The sequence below is a fragment of the Hypomesus nipponensis genome, chromosome 1, assembly GCF_054491055.1.
Source record: "Hypomesus nipponensis isolate SF chromosome 1, ASM5449105v1, whole genome shotgun sequence".
NCBI lineage: Eukaryota > Metazoa > Chordata > Actinopteri > Osmeriformes > Osmeridae > Hypomesus > Hypomesus nipponensis.
The window spans coordinates 10,213,374-10,229,445 of NC_140361.1; the positions used below are offsets into that span (position 1 = coordinate 10,213,374).

The 16,072-nt window shown below is 49.0% G+C and overlaps 3 protein-coding genes across 6 annotated transcripts in view; 2 read left to right on the plus strand and 1 right to left on the minus strand.

Moving 5' to 3' along the window:
• The first annotated feature begins 154 nt into the window (after window positions 1-154).
• taf7 (TAF7 RNA polymerase II, TATA box binding protein (TBP)-associated factor) lies at window positions 155-5,711 on the plus strand. The gene is made up of 12 exons (XM_084688381.1): window positions 155-332; window positions 506-582; window positions 772-850; window positions 986-1,119; window positions 1,262-1,385; window positions 1,576-1,634; window positions 2,086-2,158; window positions 2,597-2,710; window positions 2,850-3,044; window positions 4,098-4,210; window positions 4,857-4,916; window positions 5,282-5,711. Exons 1-12 carry the CDS (start codon window positions 287-289, stop codon window positions 5,324-5,326), a joined length of 1,119 nt encoding a protein of 372 aa, XP_084544507.1. The 5' UTR covers window positions 155-286; the 3' UTR covers window positions 5,327-5,711.
• Window positions 5,712-6,260: 549 nt separating this feature from the next.
• On the plus strand, window positions 6,261-15,710 carry LOC146302501 (uncharacterized). Its single transcript, XM_084698194.1, has 9 exons — window positions 6,261-6,356; window positions 7,235-7,414; window positions 7,944-8,132; window positions 8,744-8,920; window positions 9,099-9,240; window positions 10,612-11,198; window positions 11,691-11,835; window positions 12,575-13,011; window positions 15,621-15,710. Exons 1-9 carry the CDS (start codon window positions 6,261-6,263, stop codon window positions 15,708-15,710), a joined length of 2,043 nt encoding a protein of 680 aa, XP_084554320.1.
• drp2 (dystrophin related protein 2) overlaps window positions 13,681-16,072 on the minus strand; it is an 89,455-nt gene continuing 87,063 nt past the window's right edge. For all 4 annotated transcript variants that reach the window (XM_084688118.1, XM_084688187.1, XM_084688054.1 and 1 more), the window contains one exon: window positions 13,681-14,179. The gene's annotated coding sequence lies outside the window, so the exon portion shown is untranslated. The remainder of the gene's footprint in view (window positions 14,180-16,072) is intronic.

Genomic DNA, 16,072 nt, shown 5'->3' on the forward strand with positions numbered 1-16,072 from the left:
CCACGTGTTTTAGAGGACAAACTGTTTATTTTCAATTTCATGTAAAAGACCTCACACTACGAGTTTAGTTTGCTATTTTCCCCAGGCATGTTTTTCATTGTTACTTACCTTTTCCAAATTGTATTATCTTATACTGTCCAACAGGTGGCGACAGTTAGCCTGGTTAAGGCAGGCAAGGCATTGTTGGCAGACCCAGACAGATTGAAAAGCAACCTTCAGTCTACCGTGTTTTGACTGTGTTGAGTGATACATTTTTGTATTCCTGGGTGTTCGTGCAGGTGTTACCATGAGTTCTCAAAGTAAAAAGACAAAAATTACTTCTAAACTAAAGGGTAAGTTATTTGTAATGCCGTTTACTAGTCTGTTTTGCTAACCCGCTACTGTTAGCTAACCTAGCTGATTATAGGCCATGCTATGCTAGCTGAACCATCTTGTAGCAACTAGCCTACTGGTATGGTATGACATAGCTCTAAAAATCTGATGTTCTGTGGTTGATTATTTGCAGTGGGGAAGGTTGGTTCGAAAAACAAAGAAGATGCTCCTCATGAGTTGGAGAGCCAGTTCGTCTTAAGACTTCCTACGGTAAGACATGTCAACTAGCCTACCAGTTACAGTAGTACTGAGACCAGTGTAACTCGTAACACTGGCACCTAACTGTGCTATTTAAAACACGTTAACCCGCTAAATTTTCACAATGAATGCCAATTTTTCTTGAGGATGTTATGTAAACCATGTAAACCGATACTAGTATTTCAATGTTCTTTCCTGAAGGAATATGCCTCAACGGTGAGACGGATTGCACAGTCAGGCAGTATGAATCTTAAAGATAGACTCACCATCGAGCTGCACGGTAATTTGAACTTCTGTAATGTGTCATACACAAGGCCATATCAAGGTTGAAATATATTACGTATACTGCTAACCTTCCCCTTTACTCATTAAGCATTAAGTTTGATAGCTTTGCTCATGACATGCTAATTTGCAGCTGACGGTCGCCATGGTATTGTGAGGGTGGATCGTGTCCCTTTGGCATGTAAACTAGTGGACCTGCCCTGTATCCTGGAGTCCCTGAAAACAGTAGACAAGAAGACATTCTATAAAACTGCTGATGTTTGTCAGGTAGGACTATTTTATCCATTTGAATGCATAGTAATAAGGCAGAAACAAAGATCTCACATCGTTACAGACAGAATACTTCCAAACGTAGACTATTTTTGTCAATTCATGTATTATATAACGTCACCCCTGTGTGTGAATGTAGATGCTGGTGTGTACGTTAGATGGGGACCTGTATCCTCCCTTGGAGGAGCCCACAGGCACCACAGATCCCAAGAACAAGAAGAAGGACAAAGACAAAGACAAGAAGTTTGTGTGGAACCACGGCAGTAAGTGACCTCCCCTACACACACGCACACATGCACACACTTACGAACACACTTACACCGCTGTAGAGATGTGCTGAGCGGGGTGTTTTGTGATACCACTGCTGAGTCCAACTTCAAGCATCGGTGAGTCGTGAAGTATCACGTATATTTGCCGCCGCTGCATACAATTGAGCTGTGTTTTGGTCTCCAGTCACCTGCCCTCTGAAGAACACACGCAAGAGAAGATTCCGGAAGACTGCCAAAAAGAAGGTAGTGATAGCTCTATTAGTCTTCGAGCAGTCTTCCTCCTTTATCTTCATGAACACGTTCTCTGATGACGATACTATCCTTTCACATACTTCACTCAACCTATTTACATTTCTTAAGAAAATGAACAGTTTTCAAAGTGAAACTAAGATTTACATATCAATAAAGCCCTTCCATCTTCATTTGCCCAAGAGGCATACTGGAAAGTAATTTTACCTTTCCTTTGATCGAAGTGACAGAGACAGAAGAAGGCAGCTACTTTGTCTTTGGAATAAATCTTCTTGAAGGTGCAGGGCCATATTGATTTGTCTCCTTTTTTAATCGCTAATGTGCTTGCTGGCCTGTGGCCATTTGAGGCATTTTGTGTGTGTGTGTGTGTGTGTGTGTGTGTGTGCGTGCACACTATGCAGATAGCAGAGCCATGGCAGTGAACATAACCTAATTTCTCCTGCAGTACATCGAGTCTCCCGACGTAGAGAAGGAGGTGAAGAGACTTCTGAGCACAGACGCAGAGGCTGTTAGTGTTCGTATCCTTTTGGCTCACTGCTTACTCTCACACACACATACCGTCTCTCTCTCTCTCTCACACACACACACACACACACACTGTTTCTTTCACACATGCGCACATGTTAACTCTTCACACGAACACGCTCAAGCTTAGGGACACGATTTCTACGTCTCACCTGCGTCGACTGACAAAACACTCAACTCAAAAGATGTGTAGTTATATAGGACATCATTAGCACTGAGAATGGAAGTCTGAACCGGCTTGATGGAATAGAAGCAGGGCTATCCTGAGTGTGGTTAGGGCTGCTCTCATGGTGGGGCTCATACAGGGCTATCCTGAGTGTGGTCGTGGCTGCTCTCACGGTGGGGCTCATATAGGATGGAGGACCATGCTAGTATTGAGGTGGTGGTTGGGAGTGAGCCTAGTGTCTTGTCAGCCTTGACCTGGTGCCCAGGATGGGAGGTGATAGCAGAGGATGAGACTAAGGAGGCAGATAACCATGGGTCCCTGGCCAACCTGGACTCCTCACCTGGGACGTCAGGACACAAGATGGGCCACGGCTCCTCAGGTAAGCACACACACACACACACACACACACGGACATGAAGGGCATTGCTTACTGGGTTGAATGGCACCAATATCTAAATGTCCCCTCTCCTTTATCCTGCGTGTGTGCGTACGTGTTTGTGTGTATGCCCGCTCCCCAGCCCAACGAGACGAGCTGAGGGAGATCTTCAACGATATCAGCAGCAGTAGCGAGGATGAGGAGGACGAAGGCGACCGTCCCGAGGATGAAGACCTGAATATCATGGACACTGAGGACGATCTGGTCAGACAACTCCAGGAAAAACTGAACGAGTCGGACGGGGCCCGCGATGAAAGCGACAGGAACAACCAAATAGGTGAGGTGTGTGTGTGTGTGTGTGTGTCTGAACTGTGACTGTTGGTTCTGACTCATTGGTAGCACAGTTCCTTCTAAATGGCTGTTGTGCCAACATGATTTTCAGTCTACCCATGTACACATGGTTGACGTTCCACTGTCAGGTAAGGTTTTCTACCAGAACACACAGAAACAGGCTCGGGTCAGACAACGTGACAGGCCCTCACATCATATTAGACATCCTGATGTCACATTGTCTAAATGGAGGATGAAAATAACCTGGCCAAGGTAGCTGGAGTTGTAATGAGGGCTGAGTTTTCTAGGTCAGGCATCTCTCATTTTCCGTATCTCTCCTACCCTCCCTTTCTCTCTCGACTTCTTTCTGTCTCGATCTATATCTCTTTTACCCTCCCTCCCTCTCTCTTCCTCCCCCCTCTCCCCCTCTCCCTGGGCTGACAGGTGCTGTGGCTGGACTGCTCTGGCTCAGCCAGCTGCACACTAGTCCCTCTGACACCGTCTGACAGCTACATGCACCTGTCAATCACCCAGCGTGGCTGTCTGAGCCGCTCTCCAGGGTCCTCGGGCCTTTTTAATGGGCTTGAGTCAGGCCATGCAGGTAGCTGCTATTAGGCTGCTTCTGTTAATGAGCAGGCTGGAACCTGGTGGTTAGACTTGGCTCATCAATCCCCTCACCAGTCATCTGCTGGGGAGGAGGCAGGTCTGGGTGGGGTATGAGGCCACAGGTATTTGGGGAGGACGTGTCTGTTGGGCTGAACTTAATGAGAACCCCAGAGGACCAACATTAGGGCTCCTAACATTAGGCTTAGTTGGTTCAGTCTGTCGGCTTATTCTGCCCAAATTAGTGCATGGTTGGTGCTACTTGGGGTGTGTGTGCGTGTGTGTGTGTGCGTGTGTGTGCGCGCGTGTGTCAGTGTCAGGCTGTCTACTTGGGGGGTGTGCGCGCACTCATGTGTGCGAGTTAGCATGTGTGAGTGTCGAGAGAGAAAGTGTGTGTGTGTGTGTGTGTGTTGCGTGCGGCCACAGTAACAGGGGAGCCTTGTGCTGTGCCCTGCAGTGATGGAGTACCAGGTGCAGATCAACAGTGTGAAGGCCAAGCTTCAGGACACGCGCGCCCGCAAGAAACAGCAGGAGGACCTGATCATGAAGGTGGAGAACCAGGCCCTAAAGGTGAGCTATGGACACACACACACACACACAGACAACCTTGGAGGCATCCTTCTTTATGTGCAGAATAACCTCTTCAAACCGTCGTGTGTAAAACTCATCTCCAGACTGCAGGCGTATTGGAGGCCATCTTTTTCCCCCCAGAGACATAAATATAAAATGTCTGCCATCAGCCCTCTGTCCTCTGGCCTCCTCTGTCCTCACTGGCTGAGAATTCATCGCTCCTCTAACAGCTCTTTGGGGGGAGATTTACAGTGTGTGACACATGAGCGGATATGTCATGAGGGTTTCCTTTACGGTGTGGCGGTGTCAGTTAGCTCAGTGTCCAGAGGGCAGGAGGAGTCTCATCTAAAAGCATCGTTATCACACACCCAGGGAAAGGTCAGCTGACTCTTGACGGCCGCTCCAATTGGCCTCTCTCTCTCGGGTAGAACTGTGCCAGAAACGACAGGCGGACGTTTGAAACCGTCACAACTAGGGAAGCAAACATCTGACCGCTCCTAACAAGCTTTTCTTTTCCCCCTTATCCCTTCTGTTTCTCTCTTGTTCCCCCTCTGTCTTTCTCCATCGCTCGCTCTCTCTCGCTCTCTCTCTGTCTCTCTCTCTGTCTCTGTCTCTCTCTCTCTCCTACTCCCCTTCTCCCACACAGAATCGCTTCCAAGCTCTGCTGAATGAGATAATCCACCAGGAGGAACGAGAGATGGAGCAGGTAAGACCTGAATGTTTCCATCTGGGGAGATGCCCAGATTAACACCAATCCGCCTGGCTGGGTGCTTGTCTATGATTCCAGGAGTTACTGCTGAACACCTTTTTGGAACCCTGTCAGATCATGCGTGATTAATACAAAGTGGCATAGTAGCTCACTCTCAAAACTGTTAACATCAAATCAATTCCCCAAATGACTGAACTCTGTGGCCCGATCACTCAAATCTGCTTGTTTTCCTGTTGTGTTGACAAATAAAGGCAAAGGGAATAATATTGGGAGACGTGTTAATCATCAAGCACTTAGCCTCAAATGAGCCCCCGGGGGAACTCAGCCATCAATCAAGCCTCTGTACTGTTGTGCTCCAACAGCTGGCCTCGCTTCAGGAGCAGCTGGACTCCCTCATCGAGAAGTGACCACCAGGGGGCAGCCTCGTGCCAGGCTGCGGTGCCGTGGATCCCTGAGGAGGGTGAAGAGGCATCTGCTGCCTCAGAAGGAGCCCTGTCAGACGGACTTGAGGATTTCATCAGCTCCTGTGAAGACTCTTTGCATCATGGATATACAGAACACTGATGGTGGCTTTTTCTTTTCTATTTTCTCATGTTTTTGTAAAAGTGTGTACAGAAATGTTATTTTCATTTTTATTTAGTATCATTATCCTGTGCTATTTTATCAAGTCATTCAGTCAGATCAAGCACTCCAGTGTTCTGGCTTGGATTAAAGTTCATGTAAAACAGAAAGTACTGAAGAAATGCTGTCAAATCAGCTGTAAGATTTGTTTCAATAAACCTTGTCCATCAATATGACTGGTTAGTAAAGAACCTACATTTACATTTCATGCACTAAAGATACCCCAACCCAAGTCACCACTGACATAGTTGCCATCATTAGAACAACATTTTATTTTTCATCATTACAGCAGTTTAGTTTTCATTTCGTCTTTAAATCCCCCACAGATTAGTCTCCTACCTTCTAGAATGTTTCTGTGTTCCACAGTGATCTTTCAGCTGTCCCTGAGTTCCGGCCTCTGGTCCCACCCACCACCTCACTTCTAGCAGGAGGGATTAAGCCCGGGATTGGTAAAGGGGTAGGAGAGGGATTAGCACTCAGATTAAAGTGGCCATCTCCAAACCCAGGCTAATCCAGCCATCTGTCAGAGAGCAGGCGGTCGTCACCGGACAGCAGGGCGCCCGGACACTCCCTCCTCGCCAGGCTAATTAGACGAGCATAGAGGCTGATACTCTCAAAGCCACACTTGCTCTCCCACCACGGCTTTCCCCCTCTTAAACCCCCAGGGTCCACACACACTTGCGCTTACAAAGGCTTTGAGTGAGGAAGAGCTATCGGAAAATGGAGGAGACCTATCTATTAAAGCACCCTGGTGTCAAGAAGAAGATTCTAGCTGGAGGGACCGGGCCGCTGCCCCACTTCCCACCAGGCACTAAGGTATGATCATTGAAAATACTTTAAATATCCCCACTGGCAAGTAGCCACTGCTGGGGAAATGAGGTGACAGATATGTAATGTATCCTAAGGGTGCGTACAGTACTGCCCAATAAACCATAAATAAGCTTGGACCCAGATCAAATGTGTGTTTACTGGGAAATGTGGGAGAGCGACGATGATGTAATACTAGTCTAATCAGTTGTGCGTAATGATACTACATAGAGACATGTCTATTTTTACAGGGAGTTGTAATGGACTGCCCCTTCAATTAGAGTCTGTTGAATAATTCATGAAGAGGTAGTGAGGATTAGGCTGTATCTGTGTGTAACACACAGTGCAAACATTTGGACTACACAATAGCTACATGGCGTGTTGGCATCCATGGGTCTTTGAACAGTTGTGCCCCAGTGTGTCGTGGGGCTGCTGGCTGATGACGAAGGGTTGCTCTCCGCGCCATGTCCTCCTCCAGCCATATGGCCCTGGGCATGCACACCATGACATTTTCCATGACAGTGCCAATGTTTATCCACCCTCCCTTCACCAGCTGTGTATGTCTAAGTGTGTGTGTGTCTCTGTGTTCCCATTCTGTCAAGGTGCCTCCCAGACCTCCATGTAGTTATGATCAATACACAAACAAAACAAAGTGCACATATCACACAATATATACGGGCCAAAACAATATGATGCAGAGTTGAGGTAGGGGTCGGCCATACACCCCCCGATACACAGTCACTCCTAATGAGCTGTGTGGGTGTGCTTGTTTTGCAGGACAAAAGCTCAGGCACATCATGACTACAGCTCCTCCACTCTGCCCCCTTAATCCTCTTTCTCTCTCTTTCTCACGTTCTTTTTTTTCTTCTCCATTCCTTCTCCCCAAGATTGTGTTCCATTTCCAAACTCTGAAGGACAACTTTGAGCGCACGGTCATTGACGACAGCCGCCTGGCCAAGCGTCCGGCTGAGATCTTCGTGGGGAAGATGTTCAAGATGGAGGTGTGGGAGGTGCTGCTCATGTCCATGAGGGTCGGAGAGGTGGCCGAGTTTTGGTGTGACGCCATGGTGAGCGTTGAGCTGACGTCCCCCCCTTCCTACACACACACACACACACACACACACACACACACACACACACACACACACAGGAAGCTGTAGGGAGGAGAGAGCCAGGATACTCTGGAGCTCCAAATGAGGTCTTTATTAATGAGGGGGCTTTTGCTCCTCACTTGTATGTATTTCAATCACTCTCATGTGGCCTCCTACACAGACTATTAAAAACCGAAACAAAGAAACCTTTTGTGCAAAATGTTGTGTGTGTGTGTTTATGCTGTGTATAAACAACGAGGAAAATGAATTTGCTAGTCAAATGAGACTATTGATTGTGGTCATCCAGCTACAGGGCTAGATGGCGTTGGTTTACACCAGCAGGGGTGAGATGAGGATGTGTGTGTACTTAGAGGTCTGTGCATGTGCCTGCCTATTTAGGAGTGGGCATCGGTCGGAGAAAGAGAATCACACCCTGGAGTAGTTTCACTCAAACTTCCTCTAATTGTCTTTGTGTGTGTGTGTGTGTGTGTGTGTGCCTCTTCAGCACACAGGGCTGTACCCCATGGTGTCAAAGAGCATGCGGCTGATCGCCCAGGGTAAAGACCCTCTGGAGGGTCAGAGGCACATGTGTGGCATGGGGAACATGTTCAACTACGGCTCCACAGGCTGGCCCGAGCTGGACGAACTGATGAGGGAGCCTCAGGCACTCATCTTTATCATGGAGCTGGTCCAGGTGAGCACTGTTTGGACACACACACACACACACACACACACACACTGATATGCATAAACCTAAACTGATGGAGGAACAGAGGACATTTTTATCCTCTGGAGGCTGTAGAAGGTATTGAAAATATAAACATATTAATTCAGACAACAACTAATATTATGCACACACGCACACAATTCTGCTAACACACACACACATCTCCACACAAACACGTGTAGCTCCGGAAAGAGGAGCACATCCAAAACAACACAGCCTCCTACAGGAGCGAGCGCACCCACAACAACAACATCAACAGTATATTTCCCTGTTGTTTTAATTACTTCACACCAGAACAAAAAAAAAGAATTGCTGCCAGGTCCCCGGCAACCTCTCTCTCTCTCTCTCTCTCTCTCTCTCTCTCTCTCTCTCTCTCTCTCTCTCTCTCTCTCTCTCTCTCTCTCTCTCTCTCTCTCTCTCTCACACACACACACACACACACACACACACACACACACACACACACACACACACACACACACACACACACACACACACACAGCATGGATTTGTAAACATGTATGTGGCAGGGGTGATATTTACCTTTTTGTTCTGTTATGGGCCCCTGCGTTCCCCAGGTGGGAGACCCGTTGTCCTACAAGCGGGAGTCATGGATGATGGAGAAAGACGAAAAGCTGAAGGAAGTGCCTTTGCAGCACATGCAAGGCAACGCCCTGGTCAGACAGGGCCGCTTCAAAGAGGCCTCCGTCAGGTACCAGGAGGCCGTGCTGCTCCTGAGGACCGTCCAATCACGGGTGAGGAAGAAGGGTGGATGGAAAGGGGGCGTGGAGAGGACTGAGTGGTGGCAAAGACCCCCTCAGTAGGGATGCGAGGAGGGAGACGACGTCAAGGACAGAAAACACGACACAAAACCCTTTCTCCTCAGCGTGTATCGCTGTCCTTGTCTGACGCCCGGTGTTGTGTTGTGGGTAGGAGATGCCTGGAGATGAGGACTACATCAACCTGAGTCGCCTCATCATCCCCCTGGTGCTCAACTACTGCCAGTGTATGCTGGAGCTGAACGAGTTCTATGAGGTGATACTACACACCTCGGAACTCCTGGACAAGCATAAAGGTATACCCCTGACACCACACACACACACACACACACGCATACACACATTATCTAAACATGGAATAGGTCACCTTCAACGGTCATGTGTTTCAGTGCGAGGGAGACGGCATGTAAGCACTGCGGTGGATGTTATGTTAAGCCATGTGAGGCATTGAACCGTCAAGGGATTGGTGTTGCTCTGTCCATGCATGCCTGCACCGTCTTATGGGAGCTCCCATTTTGACACAGTAGATGTAGCTCACTGTCTTATGGATGCGGCCATCATCCAGAGATTGGGTCCTTTGAGGCAGAATCGTCACTTTTCAGCCCTCTGCACTGATTTGTGGTTTGTATGTGTGTGGTTTGTATGTGTGTGGTTTGTGTGTAAGAGTTGCAAAAGTGCTCCTCCATGCGCCAGTAGACCAGTGCATACAGTGGTCCCAGTCCTACTAATGAGGTTTATGGAAATGGGCTGTCCCAAAGCAACATCAGCACTCTCCCCTCCCCTCCCCTCCCCTCCCCTCCCCTCCCCTCCCCTCCCCTCCCCTCCCCTCCCCTCCCCTCCCCTCCCCTCCCCTCCCCTCCCCTCCCCTCCCCTCCCCTCCCCTCCCCTCCCCTCCCCTCCCCTCCCCTCCCCTCCCCTCCCCTCCCCTCCCCTCCCCACCCCTCCCCTCTCTCCTCTCTCCCCTCCCCTCTCTCCTCTCTCCTCTCTCCTCTCTCCTCTTCCCTCTTCTCTCCTCCTCTCATCCTCTCCTTTCCCCTCCCCTCGCTTCACCTCCTCTCTTCTCCTGTCATCACTACCTGGTTGTCTCTATCAGTTCCAATCTGCTCTTCCACTCCCTACCCCCCCCCCCCCAGTGAGGAGAGACTTCTTATTTTCTACTGGAGATGTGCTCAATGGAGGAGGGCTCACCGCAGTGGTTCTGTTAGTGCCAGAGGCTTTGAGGAAATCTATTTAAATGTTGGCAGAATGAAAGATTTAGAGGAGGGCTGAGATGAAATGGAGAGGAGGAGGGAGAGGACCATCTGAACCAGGCACTGGAGCCCTCTCCTCAGGGAGGGAGGGATCAGGTGACAGGGTGTGTGTGGAGTGAGGTCCGGAGTGTGAGCACACACTCTCAATCAATCACTCAAGTCATTCACTCACTCTGTTATTCTCTCACTCATTCACGGAAGCACACACCACAAAAGCATTCAATGCTCTGTGCTAATAAGAAATGCCATTATTCGATCATATTCAACACCCTCTGCCCTAAAGTGCATGAGTAAACATGGGTTTAGTGACATTGAGCCAGAGTATGTAGTATTTGTTTGTCAGAATATACTTTTTATATATATTTATTGATTCTTTCATTCTTGTTTTCCACCCCAAAATACTGAACTTCTTCATAGACTGTGTGAAAGCCTACTACAAGCGAGCCAAGGCTTATGCAGCCGTGTGGGATGAGAAGGAGGCCAGGAAGGACTTCAACATGGTGGCCAGTCTGGACATCAGCCTCGCCCCTCTGATCCACAAGGAGCTGAAGAACCTGTCTGAACGCATGAAGGAGAAGTACTGGGAGGAGAAGGAGAAATACTGGAACATCCTGGAGACGGAGAAGAAGGATGAGGAAGAGGAGGTGGAAGAGGGCAAGGGAAGTAAAGATATAGAACCAGGCGAAGATGATGAGAGCACAGCAACCGTAGTGGAGGAGGGGCTGGAGCCCAGGGAGGACTCAGACCCAAAACAGGAAGTCAAAGAAGTCATGCAGGCTGAGACGAAAGTAGCCAATGAGGAGGTGGAAAGCAGTCTGGACACTAAGACAGAGACCAATCAAATCTCTCCGTCAGTAACAGAGGGAAAGGATTGGCAGCAGATGTTACTCCAGATCAAGTTCCTGCAAGACGAGGGCAACTTCCGTTTTAAAGAGCATCGGTATGAAGAGGCTTCTGGGAAATTCAAGGAGGCGCTTGAGTATGTGGATTTCCTTCAAACCAAGGTCAGTGTCGATGTCCTCGTCACCATGCTCATCTGATGATGTGTGTTACCGTCACCTGGCAACAGCCGTTGTGCACACTCATAATCTTGCCCCGTTCTTGTCTTACGGTTCAGATGTATAGCAGAGTAGGTATGCGGATAGAATAGGCAGAGGAGATGGAAGCTAAAAATAGCAGAACCTTGGAGAGTTCTATGTGACAGTGCTCGCCCAAGCATCTCTGTCTCACACCCAGTCTCTCCCCCGTCCTCCCTTTGCTACCTCTTCTGTTATTGCTCCTCCTGTCTCTCTTTCTCTCTCTCTCTCTCTCTCTCTCTCTCTCTCTCTCTCTCTCTCTCTCTCTCCTCTTCCCTCCCTCCCTCCCTCCCTCCCTCCCTCCCTCCCTCCCTCCCTCCCTCCCTCCCTCCCTCCCTCCCTCCCTCCCTCCCTCCCTCCCTCCCTCCCTCCCTCCCTCCCTCCCTCCCTCCCTCCCTCCCTCCCTCCCCGCCTTCACAGGAGGTGAAATATAAAGGCGAGGACTGGGAGTCTCTGGAGAAGGTGCGCCTGCCGCTCACGCTCAACCTGAGCCAGTGCATGCTGGAGCTGCGGGACTACCAACACGTGGTGGAGCTCAACGACAAGCTGCTCAAGCGGAACAGAGGTAGGCCATCTCACGGCTGGCCACACCAACACACCAGCCACAGGAGAGGGCGAGAGAGAGGGCGAGGCAGGGAGAGCGATACAGGGGAGAGAGGAAGACTGAGCGAGAGAGAAGGAGGGAGAGGAGGAGATAAAACGAGGGAGAGAGTGACAGAGAGGGCAAAAAAAAGAAAAAGAGAGAGATGGGCTTCCACCTGTCTTGTGGAAGTGAACAAGCTGCATGTGTGGTATACACGCCATGTTACTGCCATAGGTGATTGTTCAATCTCAAGAAGAGCTGCTTGCATCATTCTCTGTTATGGAGCCTCCCCTTCCCTCTTGTGGGTTTTCGGCCCAGCCGTAAACACCACATTCACCAGTGAAACTCATTGTTTTCTTTTCTACCTGAATTATTTATTGTGGAGGCTGTGTGATATTGGGAGGCTGATCGTTTCCCTTCTGTTTTGTAATATTCTCTTTCCCTCTCCCCAATTCTCTCCTCGCCCCCTCTCTTCATCTCTCTACCTTTAATCTCCCTTTCACTCCCTCTCACTTGCTCCACAAATCCCTTCACATCCTCTGCCTCCCTCGCTTGCTTACCTCTTGTCCCTCCCACCATCTACATTCTGTTTTTCCTCTCCTCCTGTTTTCACTGATATCTGCCTTTTCTCTTCACTGTTCCACCAACCCCCTCTTTGATGTCCCTCCCAACCCTTCCATCTCAATCCCTCGAACCCCCCCCCCCTTTCCTCCACCTCCAGGTAATATCAAGGCCTTGTACCAGCGTGCCAGGGCCCACTCTGCCCTGTGCAACGAGGAGGAGGCTCGCAGGGACTTTGTCAAGGTGGAGCGTCTGGACCCAAAGTTTAAACCCATCGTCCGCCAAGAGATGAAGAAGTTGGGGGAGAACATGCGGGCCGAGCACGTGAGGCAGAAGAAGACCTACTGGGACAGCACCAAGGAGAAGTGGGGGCCCGGGGGGACCAAGGCCAGTCAGATGCAGACGAGCAAGACAGCGGAGAAGAAGATGGGTCCCAAAGAAGTGGAAGGGGCAAAAGTGGAGAAGAAGAAAGTGGGACGAGAGGAAGGAGACCGTGGAAAGAGTGTGCCAGAAAGCGCTGTGACCGCTGTGATAGAGGATGAAGCGAAAGACAAGAAGACAGAAGGAACATTACAAGAGGAAAAGACTAAAGGCAAAGTGCGATTTAGTGAGGCAGTATATGAGGGGGAGGCAAACTGTGGAGAGAATAAAGCAGAGAGTGTGGCAGTCCTGGGGGAGACTCAGGCAGGGCCAGATAACAGAGGAGCACATGAAGATACATCTCCAGCAGCAGCCACATCAGCCAAAGATAATGTAGCTACCAGGAGATCAGGGGCAGATAAGAGTGGGAAGAAGGTCAAATGCCAATCAAGTGCTGCACAGGGAAATGCTAACGGAGGCCCGGGGAACAAAGGAACCAACGACAATACAGGGTCTGGGGCAGGCATTCAATCAGGATCGACTAAAAGGAGTCAGTTATCTGGGACTAACCCGAATGCTCCAGAGGTGGCAGGGGAGGGAGAAAGGTCAGTGACACAGAAAAACACATCTCAGTTGGAGGAAGAAGGGATGAGACCTGTGGAGGGAGGGAACGACATGGAGGGAGAGCGTTTGGATGAACAGCATTCGGAGGTGACAAGCAAAACCGAGCCTGAGGTCCCCACACAGAGTATGGATTCCTCCACCAAAAAATCAAAGCGTAAACAGAAAAAGAAGAAGTAAATATCAACACCTTATGTCTGTTGTTAAGTTTTCTTTCTCGTAACTTAACTCTATTAAATAACATGGGAGATAGCAAAAAAGAAATAGCAGGGGGTATAGACACCGTTTATACCAAATACAAATTTTATTTCTGTACACAAAGAGTACAAAGCAGCCAGTAACTTGTTTTTAAAAAGCCTTTCTGTCACAAATATTTTACAATAAAAACGAGTGGTAATCTGCATTGGACGAGCCCTCCGTTAGGATACACTAGTTACTCATGATCCCAACAGGGGCGGGGGAGGGGGGGGCCACATGGTTAAGGATTAATTATCGTGTTAGACAAGCCAAACAACCATGCGCCCTTTCATAAACAGCCTGTGTGTGGACACCAGGTCTACAGCTAACATGGAGGCCTAATCAGAATGACTGTCAGAGGGTCGACCAACAACAACTAGCAGAGAGGGAGGAGGAGCATCGGGTGCTGTGTAGTGTTGTCCTCGCCTGAAGTGGATCGACTCACTGGAGACATTCTCTTCAATCACAGCTGAAGATGGTGCAACTGGTTGGGCTTCAGTCACGCTACAGGGAGCATGAAGCCACCAGTGGCGCTTCACAGAAGGTTCTAGACAGAACATTAGACGGTTAGGATTGTAAAATGGCCAGAGACACAAAGGGAGAGAGAAAGAGAGACATTAGCCAGGCTGTAAGCCGCTCTGTGGCAGATACACATCTTGAGTGTGAAAGACGCCCTCAAAGAGCTACCACAGAGACAGCTCTGCTGTGATGTTCTAGAGAAACCTACAGCAGGATAGCCAGAGAGACCAGTTTCAGTTTTATTACTGACAAAACATGGGCATATACATATATGTTATTATAGTCATCTATTGTTGACTTATTCAATGATTTATCTCTCTCTCTCTCTGTTCCTCCCTCCCATTCTCTTTATACTCTATCCCTCTCTCTCTCTCTCTCTCTCTCTCTCTCTCTCTCCCCATCTGTCTTTGTACCCTATATTTTCTATAACCCACAAGGATCTGAAGTTCATTCCCTTTCTATTCATCCAGTATCTCCCATCCCAGACTGTATGCAGTGGTATGATAGGGCTGGGGCTGGTGAAGCTCTATGTATCTGGAGTCACAAGTGTGCTGGAGGTATCATCAATGTGTAATGAGATGTATGAATACCAATAAAGAAATGCAGAAAGAGTAAATATTCCTTGAATTCAATGTCTTTTTTTTCCGAGGCAAGCTGTTATTTGTTCTGAGAGCTTGACATCCTACAACTCACTCTCTCTGATGTATGTAGCAGCTGCTGATGTCTATGCCGGCTAAACAGTGGCAGGCTTCGTTAGTGAGGGTGGTTGAACATTTCGGGTGTGGGTGGGAGGTGAGGGAGAGGGAGGGAGGGGTGGGAGATGTGGAAATGAGGCCCTCTCTCTTTCCCATATGGTTATTAGCATTTCCATTATGAACGGCGCCCCACCTCTTCGACTCGCAACCTGCGGCGTGGCGTCCTTGGGGACGGTTCCCTAGCAACTGCATCAAAACAAACAGACATCGCGCTGGTGAACGGTGTCAAATGTGAGCTCTATGCCTGGAGGGACAGCCTGGCGAATGCAGAGCAGGGATTCAAACTCAAATGTACCTCATAATAAGTTCAGGATGTCTTAAAACGAGTCGGAAGAGAGGAATCAAGACATTCTGAAACTGCATAGACAACCTCTTCCTGTTGCTCCTGGGTCATAATTGCTGGTGAGCCACAGAGAGAGCGATCGCTCCTCCTTCCAGAAAACTCAGCTCTTTGGAAGGTCTGCTGTGGCAGGGACATCAAAGTGGAAGGCTCTGCTCTGCTCAGCCTAGCAGCGGTACATTTAGTATTTTCTTCCCTTTTCCTCTCTTGTCTCTAAGATCTTCTCCCCTGTGGGAAGAAGCCCTCCACCTCCTCCGCCTTCTCCACCTTTCCTCAGTTTGATCTAAACCTCTTTAACTAGTCTCTCAGGTGCCTGGCCGTGGTTCTAAACCTCTCGCTTCCTCTGACCCTCAAATACCCTGTTACACAACCAGGATCTCCCACAGCACGACATGCAGGACCCTCAACACAACACAGCACAAAAGGTCCTGATGCAAATCTCCAAATATGAGAATGAAGAGTGATATCAAGGCTTGCATAAGATCAGTTCTGACACTTCAGACAGATGAGTCACAGATATGAAAGAAGGAGAGGGAGAGGAAGAACACAGAGACAGTTGGTCCGTGGGTTCTGTCTTGTTAAGGCAAGTCGACTGTGCTCTTATCTAGACAGGGTTGTCATGGAACCCTTGTGAGGCGCATTATGGCTAGAGCCCAGCTCGACCACCCTCGGCATTTTGGGATTGAAAGTACAGCAAGAGAGTGTGGTCAATAACAATGACGGGTGAGTGTTCTTTCAAGGCCAGGAAGGGAATGGTGAAATGCCAGCATCCTTGCTTGCTTATATCTAGGGGAAAGGAGCCAGGCGTTGTTTCAGGATGGGGCCA

Coding starts and splice junctions, on each gene's coding strand:
- taf7 (XM_084688381.1), top strand. CDS start 287: ATGAGTTCTCAAAGTAAAAAGACAAAAATTACTTCTAAACTAAAGG. Junction 2,159..2,596: donor CGCAGAGGCTGTTAGTGTTC/GTATCCTTTTGG, acceptor CCTGGTGCCCAG/GATGGGAGGTGATAGCAGAG. Junction 2,711..2,849: donor GATGGGCCACGGCTCCTCAG/GTAAGCACACAC, acceptor CCCGCTCCCCAG/CCCAACGAGACGAGCTGAGG.
- LOC146302501 (XM_084698194.1), top strand. CDS start 6,261: ATGGAGGAGACCTATCTATTAAAGCACCCTGGTGTCAAGAAGAAGATT. Junction 11,199..11,690: donor TGGATTTCCTTCAAACCAAG/GTCAGTGTCGAT, acceptor CCGCCTTCACAG/GAGGTGAAATATAAAGGCGA. Junction 11,836..12,574: donor GCTGCTCAAGCGGAACAGAG/GTAGGCCATCTC, acceptor CTCCACCTCCAG/GTAATATCAAGGCCTTGTAC.